This window comes from Mesoplodon mirus (assembly GCF_964341445.2).
Source record: "Mesoplodon mirus genome assembly, chromosome: 5".
Lineage (NCBI taxonomy): Eukaryota > Metazoa > Chordata > Mammalia > Artiodactyla > Ziphiidae > Mesoplodon > Mesoplodon mirus.
Window position 1 is genome coordinate 38,467,421 of NC_138980.1, and position 11,619 is coordinate 38,479,039.

Here is an 11,619-nt window from a genome sequence, read left to right on the forward strand (position 1 = left end):
AGATGCCCCCCCCCGCAATGGGAAGAGCAACTTCCTTCCGTGTCTTCTGGGGGAGAGAAATCCCCACCCACCACCCACCCCATAGGAGCCAAGCCCCCCCACCACTGTCCCCTCCTGCCCCCTGGGTGATCAGAAGCAAGAACTAAAGGAAAGCGGGTGGAGGTGGGGTAGCCGACCCTCACCGGAGTTCTTGGCAGGACACAGCTGGCAGGGGTCCCCAAACCCGTGGTCGGGGCTCGCACAGCAGCACTCGGATTTGGTGACGGCACCGGGGAAGGGGCGGGCACAAGAGCCCTTGTCGAGGGTCCCGTAGCATGTGCTACGCACGTGGGTGTCCACGCACACGCGGCCATCAGCACCCACCGCTAGCCCCCCCAGGCAGTGGCAGCGGAAGGAGCCCTCCGTGTTGGTACAGTAGCCGTTCATACAGATGCCTGGTGTCTGGCACTCGTCGATGTCTGTGGGGGGCCGTGGGCGACTGCGACAGGTCCCAGTCCCCCGCCACCCTGCCCTTGCCGCCTCCCCTCACCTCTTCCTCCCCAATCCCCATCTCTCCCCTGTGGTCCAGCCTCCAGCCTCACCCACGCAGTGGCGGCCACCGGGCGCCAGCAGGAAGCCAGGTTTGCAGAGGCACGAGAAGCTGCCGTCCTCATTCAGGCACACTCCGTTGGCACACATGGTGGTGGTGGCACACTCGTTGTGGTCTGGGGACACCGGGAGAGGATGGTTCCCAGCAGGGTCCCAGCAGTCACCCCTCTTTGGGCCAGCCCTGCCAGGTAGACCAGCCCCGCCCCTCACTTTTCCAGGGACCCTTCCCAGGGCAGTTCGAGCCTGACAGGACAAAATGTGACTGTCGGGGACTATGTCGACTTGGATATAGTGAACTGCTGGAGTGTGAACTCCCCTGGGGCAAGACTGGGGCTACTAGCTCGAGTCTGCATCTTTCATCCTGGCACACCGTAGGTGCTCCATAAATAGTTGTTCAAAGTCGAATACGTGAGGTGTGGTGGTTACACAACACGGCACTAAATGCCACCAACTGTTCCTTTAAAAATGGTTAAAATGGTAAATATGTTATGTATATTTCACAATAAAAAATGCAAAAAAAATGGAAAAAATGAGGTAGTGTTTGCATGACTTTATGAATGTACTAAATGCCACCAAACTGTTCCTTTAAAAAGGGTAGGGGGCTTCCCTGGTGGCGCAGTGGTTAAGAATCCACCTACCAATGCAGGCGACATGGGTTCGAGCCCTGGTCCGGGAAGTTCCCACATGCCTCAGAGCAACTAAGTCCGTGGGCCACAACTACTGAGCCTGTGCTCTAGAGCCCGCAAGCCACAACTACTCAGCCCGCGTGCCACAATTACTGGAGCCTGCGCGCCTAGAGCCCATGCCCCGCAACAAGAGAAGCCACCACAATGAGAAGCCCGTTTGCAGCAACGAAGACCCAAAGCAGCCAAAAATTAAAAAAAAAAAAAGAAAGATGATGGTAAAATTATAAAACAATGAATTAATCAAAATTACTTTCAGTAGGTGATATCTAACTAATAAAAAACAATACAAATAAAAATAATGACTTATGCACAGACATAAATTATTATACCTAAAGTTAATGCTAAGAAAATAGCTAATTTAATAATCAACTTTCTAAATGTATCTAAAAATCAATAGAAAGTAAATGCTCTGCAAAAAAAAAAAAAAGAATGAAAGGAAGAAAATCCTTCCTGATGAGGGAAGACTGCAAGGCAGGTCTCCTCAGACAGCATGACAGAAAAGAATAAAGGGAGTCCCCGGTGGCCCCTACAAGCTGTGGGGAGCTTGGGTGGCACCCCCATACCCCACAGGGAGCCTGAGATCGGGGCGCTCTCCACGGTCCTGACCCACCTCTCTCAGAGGCCAGACTCTCTCGAGGACAGGTGAGGGGCCATGAGTCAGGGGCAGGAGCAGACAGCTGATGGCATGGTCTTACCCCAGAGGCCCCTTCCTGGGATTCAGGGAATGAATTCAGGAAGGAGAGAATGAAGGAGTGAGTAGGGGCTGGACAGACCACAAGGAGGATCTCAGATGGGCTGGTTCGGCTCAGAAAGGGAAGCAGAGGACCCACCGTGAGGAGGGAGGTGGGTGATGCAGCAGGAGTGGCAAGATGCAAAAGGCAGCTACTGGGGCCCAGAAGCCGCGTCCCCACCCGCTCACCCTCAACTCACCCACACAGTGCTTGCCATCAGGGCCGAGCTCGAAGCCCGCATTGCAGACACACTGGAAGCTGCCTGCTGTGTTGACGCAGCGGCCATGGTGGCAGAGGCCACTGCTGGCGATGCACTCATCCATGTCTGGTGGGGAGGCAGGTGGGCAGTCAGCAGGCATCCTCCTAGCCCCCAGGCTCTAATTCAGATGCAGGTTCCATCAGCCAGGCTCCCGGTCACCCCCACTCTCCGATGGACGGCCATACCCACGCACTCCTGCTTGGTGAGCGTCGCCTGAAAGCCCTCCCAGCACCGGCAGTGGTAGGAGCCGGGGGTGTTGACGCAGTCTCCGTGGTGGCAGGGGCTGCTGGCACACTCGTCCACGTCTGCAGGCAGAGGACCCTGAGCCCCAGCTCCCCCGCCCCCAGCCCACCCCTGCCCCAGCCGCTGCTCACCAATGCACTCCCCTCGAACGTCCTGGGTGTAGCCCATGTTACACTCGCAGCGGTAGCTGGAAGAGGTGGGCAGGCAGCGGCCATTGAGACACAGGTTGGTGAAGTGTCGGCAGATGTCAATGGTCTGGTTCAGCGTGGCTGTGCCTGTGAGTAGGGCTGACGTGGGGCACCCGAGCATGTGCTGGCCCCCTGGGTCTGGACCTCACCTCCGGGTTCAGACACCCACTCAAGAAGCTGGAACCCTACCCCAATGGCCAGGCTCTCCCACTTCAGCCCAGAGTCCTGCCCTAGATTCACACCTCCACCCTGGCTGAGACCCCCAGCCCTCCACCCCAGCCCTAGACCCTCACCCAAAACCCAAACCTTGACCTGGAGGCCTGGATCCCCAATCTACCCCCAGCCCCAGACCACTGTCAGTACTTTCATCCCTACTGCCCAGGCCAGGACCCACACTCCAAAGCCCTGACTCTCTGTCTCTGAGGCCTGGACCCCCTTCCCCCAAGGGAGGAGTCTTGGATCCCAAGTCCTCACCAACGTTGGTGTCACCAAGGCCCAGGCTGGGAACCCCACGCCCACTGGGTCCGAAGCCAGGGAGGCCGGGGAAGGGGCCTGGGTAGGGGGGCAGCAGCGGGAGCCCCAGGGCACACAGTCGCTGGAACTCATCTGCAAGAAAGCGGGGTTGGAGGCCAAGCCTTCGGTTGTGCCCCGGGATCCCAACCCGCAGGCCAAGCTCTGGGGGCAGAGGAAGGTGGGAGGTGGCCCCAGGCCACTCACCAGAGCCCCGCGGCGGACACAGCTCAGGGGCCGGGCCAACTGCCCAGCACCTGCCCGTATCACAGCAGCACTGCCTATGGGTATAGCGGCCAGCGAGGTCTCCGGCACAGCGGCCCACGATCAGCGCCGAGAAGCAGGTGCCGGCACGGTGGTCTGCAAGGGGGTGGGGGGTCGGGAGGGTCTGTTACCAGACTTCAAATCCCAGCCCTACCAGCACCGTCTGCAGGACAGAACTCCTTGCCTCTCTGCGCCTCAGTTTCTCCATCCACGGATAGGAGATGCTCAGAGCACCCACCTCACCTCGGTAGAGTGTTGCAGAGTGCACTGTATCTGGCACGTGGCCCATCCTCACTGAGTGAGGATCTTATTACCGAGATTTCCAAATTACCCCCGGGAGGGAGACTTAGGCTCATGCTGAGCAAAAGTGTCCCAACATCTAAAGCTGGCATTGTTAGGAAGCTCCCTGTCACTGTGGGTATTCAACCACACTGAGGAAGACCCCTGGTTCAGGGGGCTGCCCCGCTGAGAAGTCATGCTGGGTGCTCAAGCAGAGATGCTGGGATCTGTATCTGTGTGTCCCCGCCTACCAGCCCTGGGCATCCTGGGGAAATCTAAGAGGCTGTGAATTTGAGGAGGGGCTGGGGGAGCAGACTGGTAGACTGATGGCTGCAACTCTTGGGGAGACTGAGGCAGAGACTCCCCAGGTACAAAAACCACAGACGCTTCCACTATGCCCTCGAGCCTGATGGCGTTACATGGTGATCGTATTTCTCAAGCTCTGACTCCAAAAGAGCGTATTTTTAGTTTTGAAAACCCACAAAGGTTGGCCAGTGGCCCACAGCGGAAAAACCCCTCCCACCAGCCGGGAGGGCCCTTGCAGCTGTCCCTGAGCTGCCCGAGGCGGAGAAAACAGAAAGCGTTTCCACCTTCCCAGCCATACCCCATGCACCTGGCGGGAGGGTAGGGGGGTGGTCCCCAGGTGCATGTGTGGGAGTCGAGGCTCTGCATTCCCAGCGCCACCCCTGGCCCACGAACAGGACTGGGCCTGCCCAGGCAAGAAGAGGTCAACAGACTTGTTCAAGGTCTCACAGCTGCTGGAGAGTGAGGCGGGATGGAAATCCAAATCTCTGAACCCCAGGGGACCTGACCAAGCAGCTGCTTCTCAAGTAGGGAAGATGAGACAAAATGTAAGAATTTTGACAAAAATGATGCTGCCTTTGCTTATTAAGCACCTACTGTGATCAGGCCCTGCTAAGCAGTCACAACCCCAACTTCCCTGCTCCCGTCTTTGTGAATGTGTATGGAGTGCCCCCTACATCCAGCCCTGGGCAAATCTCTTCATAAATTGTTATTTAATCCTCCCCATGTGGTTCAGTACAGCCATTATCTCCGTTTCACAGATGAGGCAGCTGAGGCCCAGAGAAGTTAAGTCACTCGCCCAAGGTCACAGAGTATGCAAGCAGCTTAAGTAGCAGTTGGAACGCAGGACTGAATTCCAAGCCCATGTTCAGAGGACACCTGACTTTGGTTCACATCTAGGCTCTGCTATTTAGTAGTTGGAAAATGCCCCACAGTCCAGGGAACATGCCCAGAGGTAGCCTCCATGCCAGCCAAGATGGCCCCCGGAGGTGGAGGAATAAATAGGTCTGGCGCTGGCCATGGCACACTGGCAGAACTCCAGACACAATATTCCCTGTCCTGGCTGGTAGAGACCCAGCCTGAGAGGTCCGAGTGGTGCTGGAGACCTGCCAAGCCCACCCCACCTCCCCAAACCAAGACGCTGCCCATGCCCCACCACAAGTGTTCCTGGCCAGCCGTGTTGGCCACTGGCAACCTCTGATGTCTAATGACGAGCTCATCAAGACAGCAGGACAGGGAGTGAGAGCCCAAGGATCCTCCCGCCCCAGCCAGGAGGGTGAGCCTCCAGGGGGAGGCACAGCTCAGACGACCCCACCCTGGCTGGGGTCAGGGAGCGGGGTGGTCTGGGGAGCTGGGGTGTGGGTAGCTCTCTCTTCTGGACTTGCGGATTTGGCTTAAGCAAACCTCCCCTCTCTGGGCCTCAGTTTATCTCAAACACAGTGTGGGGGAAGATGGGGTACTTTTAAAAAGTCTTCGGGAGCGGAAAGAGGGATACAGAGAGGGGGCCAGAGAGGTTAATGGGCAGAAGAGCATAGAGACGGAGGCCAGATAACCAGATGGGCATCGAGATGGGGGCATTGAGGTGGGGGCTAGAGGGGCACAGCGGGGGGGAGCCAGAAAGGGAAGAAAGGTGACCAGTGAGCCAGAAGGGCATAGAGTCCAAGGGGTAGAGGAGCACAGGAGGCCCGTGAAGCCAAGACACCGAGACAGGGGACCAGAGAGCTAAAGGGCATAGAGATGGGGCCTAGAGGGCCTCTCAGACTGGGGTCCAGAGAGCACAAAGGCCAATGGGTAGGGAACCAGAATTAACGAGGGGATGGAAACCGGGGTCCAAAAAAGACAGAAGGACATAGAAATCGAAAGGCTAGAGGAGCCCGAGGGCCAGAGGGTTGCAGAGATAGATGAGCAGAGGGTCTGTCTCCTACCTGCCCTCTGCCCTCCAGCCCCCCTGGGCCCTGGCTCACCCAGGCAACGGGTACCATCCAGGCTGCTGGCATAACCATGGGGACAGGTGCACACGTAGCTCCCGACCGTGTTGGTGCAGTCGCCCCCGGAGCAGAGGCCTGGCACGCTGATACACTCGTCCACGTCTATGTAGATACATGTCCGGTTAGAGTCCAGCCCCCCACCAGCCTTACCCCACCTCCACCTCCTCCTCCTTGCAGGGGAGCCTGAGCCACCCAGAGCGGAGAGGAGGTCCCAGCTTGAACCTCTCCTGGTCGCCCACCTTCACACTTGGCGCTGTTCTCTCTGAGCTGGTGTCCAGCTGGGCAGCGGCACTCAAAGGAACCCACAGAGTTGACACAGCTGCCCCCCTGGCACAGGCCTGGGATAGCCTGGCACTCATCCACATCTGCAAGGGAATGAGAGGCACGTCAGAGGGAGAAACCAAGGCTGCTGAGGGCTCCCACTCAGCCCTGGCTCCCAGGACCTCAGTCCTCACGCACTGGGCCCCCCACTCACCTTGGCAGGCCCCCGTGTGTATATTGGGGATGAAGCCCCGGCGGCAGGGGTGTGGCTGAGCAGAGCAGAGCTCACATGGGAAGCCCCAGGCCCGGCCCACAGTGGCACAGCAGAGCGCCTTGGTGCAGACGAGGCCTGTCAGCTGGTGCTGGCACCCCTCCAGGCCCACTCGACCGAAGCAGGGCCCTGTCCGGTAGTCTGCAGGGCAGATGCATGTGGGCAGCTGGCCTCAGGCTGCCCCCACCCCATAGTCTTCTGCATTTCCATCCCGGCAAGCCCAACTCAGGCCTCTACCTCTCTCGCCTGGACCACGGCAGTAGCCACCTTCCCAACCTCCCTATACCAACACACCAGGTTTTTTTCCTGACCTCAAGCCTTTACTCATACTGTTCCCCTTCCTTACCTGATGAACTCCTATTCACCCTTCAAAACCCTTTCTCTCCAAAGCATTCTCCAACCAACCTCCAAGAGAGGCCAGGACCTCCAAGCCTACAAAGCCCAGGGCGTATCTGGAGACCCCCTCCACTCCCCCAGGCCCACCCTCCCTTCAAGCCCGGACAGGGACCCATGGATGCCCCGCTGGAGAGCCTCTCTCATCCTTGAGCACACATCTGGCTCTGCCAAATCTCCCAGACCCAGCATCCGCCCAAATGCTCTGAACCCACAACTCTGCATCCCTGACACGCCCTCCCCAACCAGCTGAAGGTGGTCTCATTGGTCCCCCCACCGCCGTGCACGGGCCCAGATGTGACTTCCTGGCTCCATCCTCCAGATGGCTCCAATCAAGGGGCTGGCACTGGACCAAGGGAAGCCCCTTCCAGAAGGAGACGCCAAAGCCAGCCCCCAGGCCTGTATGAAGGAGGGGAGACCCGCGACAGTCCTGACTTCCTAAAGCAAAACACGGCCCCCAGAATCTCACCTCAGTCATCCAGGACCCTGGAACCCCACTCACTCCTGCCTAGGCACCCAACCCTGCCTCTCTCTGGGGCCCCCACCCCACCTCCAGGCCTCTCCTCTCCCACCCTCTCCACTAACTTTCATTTTCCCTCAGCCATCCCGACTGCTCCCCAAGTCAGCCCGAATTCCAACTCTGTTTTCTTGCCAAATCCAGTTTCCAAATGCTCACTCTCAAAGCCAGGTAACCCCCAGCCCCTCCAGCTTCTGATTCATGGCTATACCCTCTCCAACCCGGCTCCGGCCACAGATGGGCCTCCATCCCCAGCAGCACCCTTCACACTGGGGTGAGTCCCAGGGTCCTGCCCATTTTTTGCCTTCCCGGGCTCCTTGGACACACAGGGCACTCTGATGGCTCCTACAGCTGCAAAACTCGCCAGCCCTGCTCTTGTACACTTTCTCATTCTCAGCTGCCCATGGCCTCCATTTCTCTGGTAGACCCTTAAATCGCCCTCCCTTTTCTTCCCCAAGAATCTCAACTATCCTCTGGGCTTCAGCCCCGTGGATGGGGCAGCCCCAGGCCTGGGTGTCCAGCTGCCTCCTCGGTGACCCACAGGCTCCTCGGCCAACACTGAGCCTCAGGGTCTTCCCCCTCCCTACCCCTGGCTGCACCACCTTCCCTCCAGTTTTCAGAGCAGACCTGGGATTTGTCCCTGCTTCCATGCCTCCCCTTGCCCACCCCAGCCCCCAACATCCAACTTCTCACAAAACATTGTTCTTTCCACCGTGTTTGTCTTGGTAACAGCCTCCCAGCAGGTGACCTCCACCCACCTCAGCCCGTGGGATCATTTCAACAGGATGCAACATGAGGGGGCGTGTCCATCTCATGAACTCCGACTTATCCCTTCTACAGGAAGCCCTCCGTGACTCCCTTCCCTGGAGCACAGTTTCTCTGCCCTTCACAGCAGCAGGGACAGCAGGAAGGAGGTCAGCTGGACCCTCCCAGGGCCTGGCCACGTCTCAGGGGCTGCCAGGAAGCCCTCCTCCCCCCAAACCCCTGCCCCGCGCTCAGCTTGGTACCTTTCTCACACTGAGGCCCCATGAAGCCGTACACACAGGCACAGCGGTTCGGTCCGATGCAGCGGCCCCCGTTGTGGCAGCCGTGGTCACAGACGGCTGTGGAGGAAGTGGGGGGGGTGTGGCCTGAGGTCCCCCAGCAGCAGAGGGAGCTGGGGCCCGGGCGAGCCCTCCTTCACACAGGAATCCCCACGATCCGGCCCAGACCAAGAGATAAGATTGTGACAATGAGTGTGTCCCCTCCAATCCTGGTCCCAGAGGAGTGACCCGTGAGCGGTGGGCAGGTGGCAACAGAGACCTGACCTCTGGGGTCCCAAGCCCAGGTGTGCGTGATGGGTACTCACGTTGCCCACACACGGTGCCCGTGTAGCCCCTCTGGCACAGGCAGGACTCCCCTCGGCAGCTGCCCCCATTCATGCAGCTCACACTGCACCCCGACCCTGCGGGTGGGGAAGAGGGACACACAGGAAGGCCCCAAGATGCATGTACAAGGCGTCGGGACCAGGTGCGCCCAGCCTGGCTCTGGTCCTTCAGCAAAACCAGCCTGGGCTCCCAGAAGCTTCGGGAAGCCTCTCACCTTCTCTTCCCACCCCTGGGGCGGTCACTTTCTTTCTTTATTTTTTTTTTAAGCTTAAACCCAGGCTCCCTGAGTTGGGGGCGCAGAGTCCTACCCACTGGACCGCCAGGGAAGTCCTGGGGGGTCACTTCCTGCTCACCTCGGCTCACCCCGCAGCTGGGGGCCAGCTTCCCATCAGCACAGGCGCACAGGTTGGGTCGGGAGCAGAAGCCCTTGCCGCAGGCGTGCCTACAGACCGCTGGAGAGTAACAGGCGACGGTCAAGGCCAGGACCCGAATCCTCCGCCATCCCCACCCCATGGGTGCCCCGGGGGGCCGAGTCTCTGCTGGAGCCATTGGGAGACAGAGGTGCTCTTTGGGCCAGAAATGCTGAGTAGTCAGGACAGAAGCTGGAGGTGCTGGGGCACTGGCTGTACTGCTGGGGAAGAGGCGAGGGGGCGTCTCCTGGGAGCAGAGTCGGACTCTAGACACATTAGAATGGGGTGCGCATGGGAGTGGGGAAACAGAGAGATTGAGAGAGACACACACACACACACACACACAGAGAAAAAGACAGACACAGAGAGACAGAGACTCAGAGAACCAAGACAGAAAGAGACAGAGACTGAGACAGGCAGACAGACCAACAAGCAGACAGACACACGGCGGGTGGCCTGGGAGCCTGCAGACAGAAGCAAGGGCCATTCCTGTGGCTTAGCCAGACGTCCCAGGCCAAGTCCCCTTTTAAACAAGGCTGGACTTGCTGGCAGTAAGTAAGAGAACTGCCCCAGTGTCCCCTGCCTGCACCCCCCACCTCCGGAAGGAAGCGACACTCACGCACGACACACTGGTTCCCACTGGGCAGCGTCCTCCAGCCGGGGCAGCAGTAGGCATGAAATCGGGAGCCACACACATTCGGCCTTCAGGAGAGCAGGCATGGCTGGTGAGCCCCTGCCCAGCTGGACATCCCCTGGGCCTCATCCCCCCCACCTAGCAGGACAGCCCAGCCCAGCCCACACCCCAGGGGCTTCTCGGCATCCCGGGTACCACACACCCCTGCAAGAAGCCTGGGCTGCCACGCCTGCGCACACGTCCGAGACCTGCAGGCTCCACGGCCCCATCCCAACGGCCTTGGACACCCGCCACGCACGACAGGGCTGTCCAGACAAGCAAGAGAAGAGCCAAGGGGTCCCGGGCCATGGTGTGGGTGCCGGCCCCTCTCCTTGTCAAGCACAGACCCTCCAGAACCATGACGTGTCCCTCGGAGGCTGCAGAGAGGAAGCAGAGTCAACCTCAGCAAGAAGCCCTTGGCCACGGGGCACCCAGGAGAACCAGAAGCAGTGGGACCGCTGCCGGGATGGAGAAACTGGGGGCTTGTGGGAGCCCAGGGAGGCATCCAACCCCGACCCGCAAGCAGGTGAACAGTCAGGGGAGGCTTCTCGGAGGAGGTATGATGTCTCAGCGATGGAGTCATCCAAGAGAAGGGTGTCGGGGCAGACACAGCACACTGAGAGCAGAGGCAAGAAGATCGTGGACTGCTGAGTGGAGGGGAGGGGGTGGCAGGCAGCCAGAGTGTTTCAGGAGTGCATACCTGTGTAATGGAGTTTCTACTTGTACATCAAGGGCAATGGAGAGCCCTTGAAGGGCTCTAAGTGGGAGGAACAAGGGCCGAAATGGGTGTTTGATGGAGTGTGGAAGGATTTGCAGGGGCCCCAGAAGAAGCATGCAGTTGAAGAGGCTGGGGCAGGCATCCAGATGAGAGGAAAGGATTCCAGGAGCAGGGGGCACAGGCTGGAACTTCCCAAAGGACAGACCACCCCTCTGCCCAGCAGGGAAGGGGCAGCTTTTGTGCCCACTTCACAGAGGAGCAAACAAAGGCCATCACACATTTAGCGAGGAGCTGAGTGGGAGCTGAAGCCCAGGCAGAGGGGAGGGAGGGGAAGAAGATCAAGGGTACCCTAGCCTCCAGGAGGTGGCTGGCTCTCTCCAGGACCTGGAAGGATGGGAGGGAGGCGATGGGGACACGGCCACTCCTGGCAGAGGAGATGACCAGGCAAAGATTAGGAGGATGGAAGCTGAACCCTCAGGGAACAAAAGGCAGACCAAGTGGCCTTCATGGGGGGGCCCCTTTCAAGTCCCACTTTCCGCACCAGGGAGAAGAATTGGGCCTGGGTGCAGAACAGACGGGAAGTCTGCTGTGTGCCCTTGGGCCAGTGGCTGCCCCTCTCTGGGCCTTGGGGTGACATGAGAGTCTAACCAGGTGGTCCCAAGGTCCTCAGAGAAGAAAAAGACCTTTTAACCAGGTGGTCCCAAGGTCCTCGGAGAAGGAAAAGACCTTTGTCACCTTTGACGGGGAAGCGAGAAAGAATCGGCCCGGCTGGTGAGGGGCATCCCTTTCTTGCTCCCAGGCTGTCCCGGCTGGTCTGCACTCCGAGGACGCCTTCTCTAGGCAGACTCAGGGCCCACGGGGCCTCCATCTCCGGCCTGGCTTGATCCAACTCCTCCCTCACCCCCTACTTTGCCTGAGAACCGCGCCCGGGAGTTTGTGGAATGAATGAGCGGGGGGACGGCGCGCACTG

The 11,619-nt window shown here is 59.3% G+C and overlaps 1 protein-coding gene across 1 annotated transcript in view; it reads right to left on the bottom strand.

Moving 5' to 3' along the window:
* Positions 1–10,291, bottom strand: part of FBN3 (fibrillin 3) — a gene marked incomplete at both ends in the record, with an annotated part of 58,778 nt that extends 48,487 nt beyond the window's left edge. The window contains 15 exons of the mRNA XM_082623234.1: positions 183–458; positions 582–704; positions 2,205–2,330; positions 2,450–2,569; positions 2,639–2,782; positions 3,170–3,301; positions 3,413–3,565; positions 6,016–6,141; positions 6,279–6,404; positions 6,515–6,712; positions 8,489–8,584; positions 8,830–8,925; positions 9,202–9,300; positions 9,878–9,960; positions 10,095–10,291. Of these exons, the coding sequence (XP_082479360.1) occupies positions 183–458; positions 582–704; positions 2,205–2,330; positions 2,450–2,569; positions 2,639–2,782; positions 3,170–3,301; positions 3,413–3,565; positions 6,016–6,141; positions 6,279–6,404; positions 6,515–6,712; positions 8,489–8,584; positions 8,830–8,925; positions 9,202–9,300; positions 9,878–9,960; positions 10,095–10,291 (2,095 nt within the window). The remainder of the gene's footprint in view (positions 1–182; positions 459–581; positions 705–2,204; positions 2,331–2,449; positions 2,570–2,638; positions 2,783–3,169; positions 3,302–3,412; positions 3,566–6,015; positions 6,142–6,278; positions 6,405–6,514; positions 6,713–8,488; positions 8,585–8,829; positions 8,926–9,201; positions 9,301–9,877; positions 9,961–10,094) is intronic.
* Positions 10,292–11,619: the final 1,328 nt, after the last annotated feature.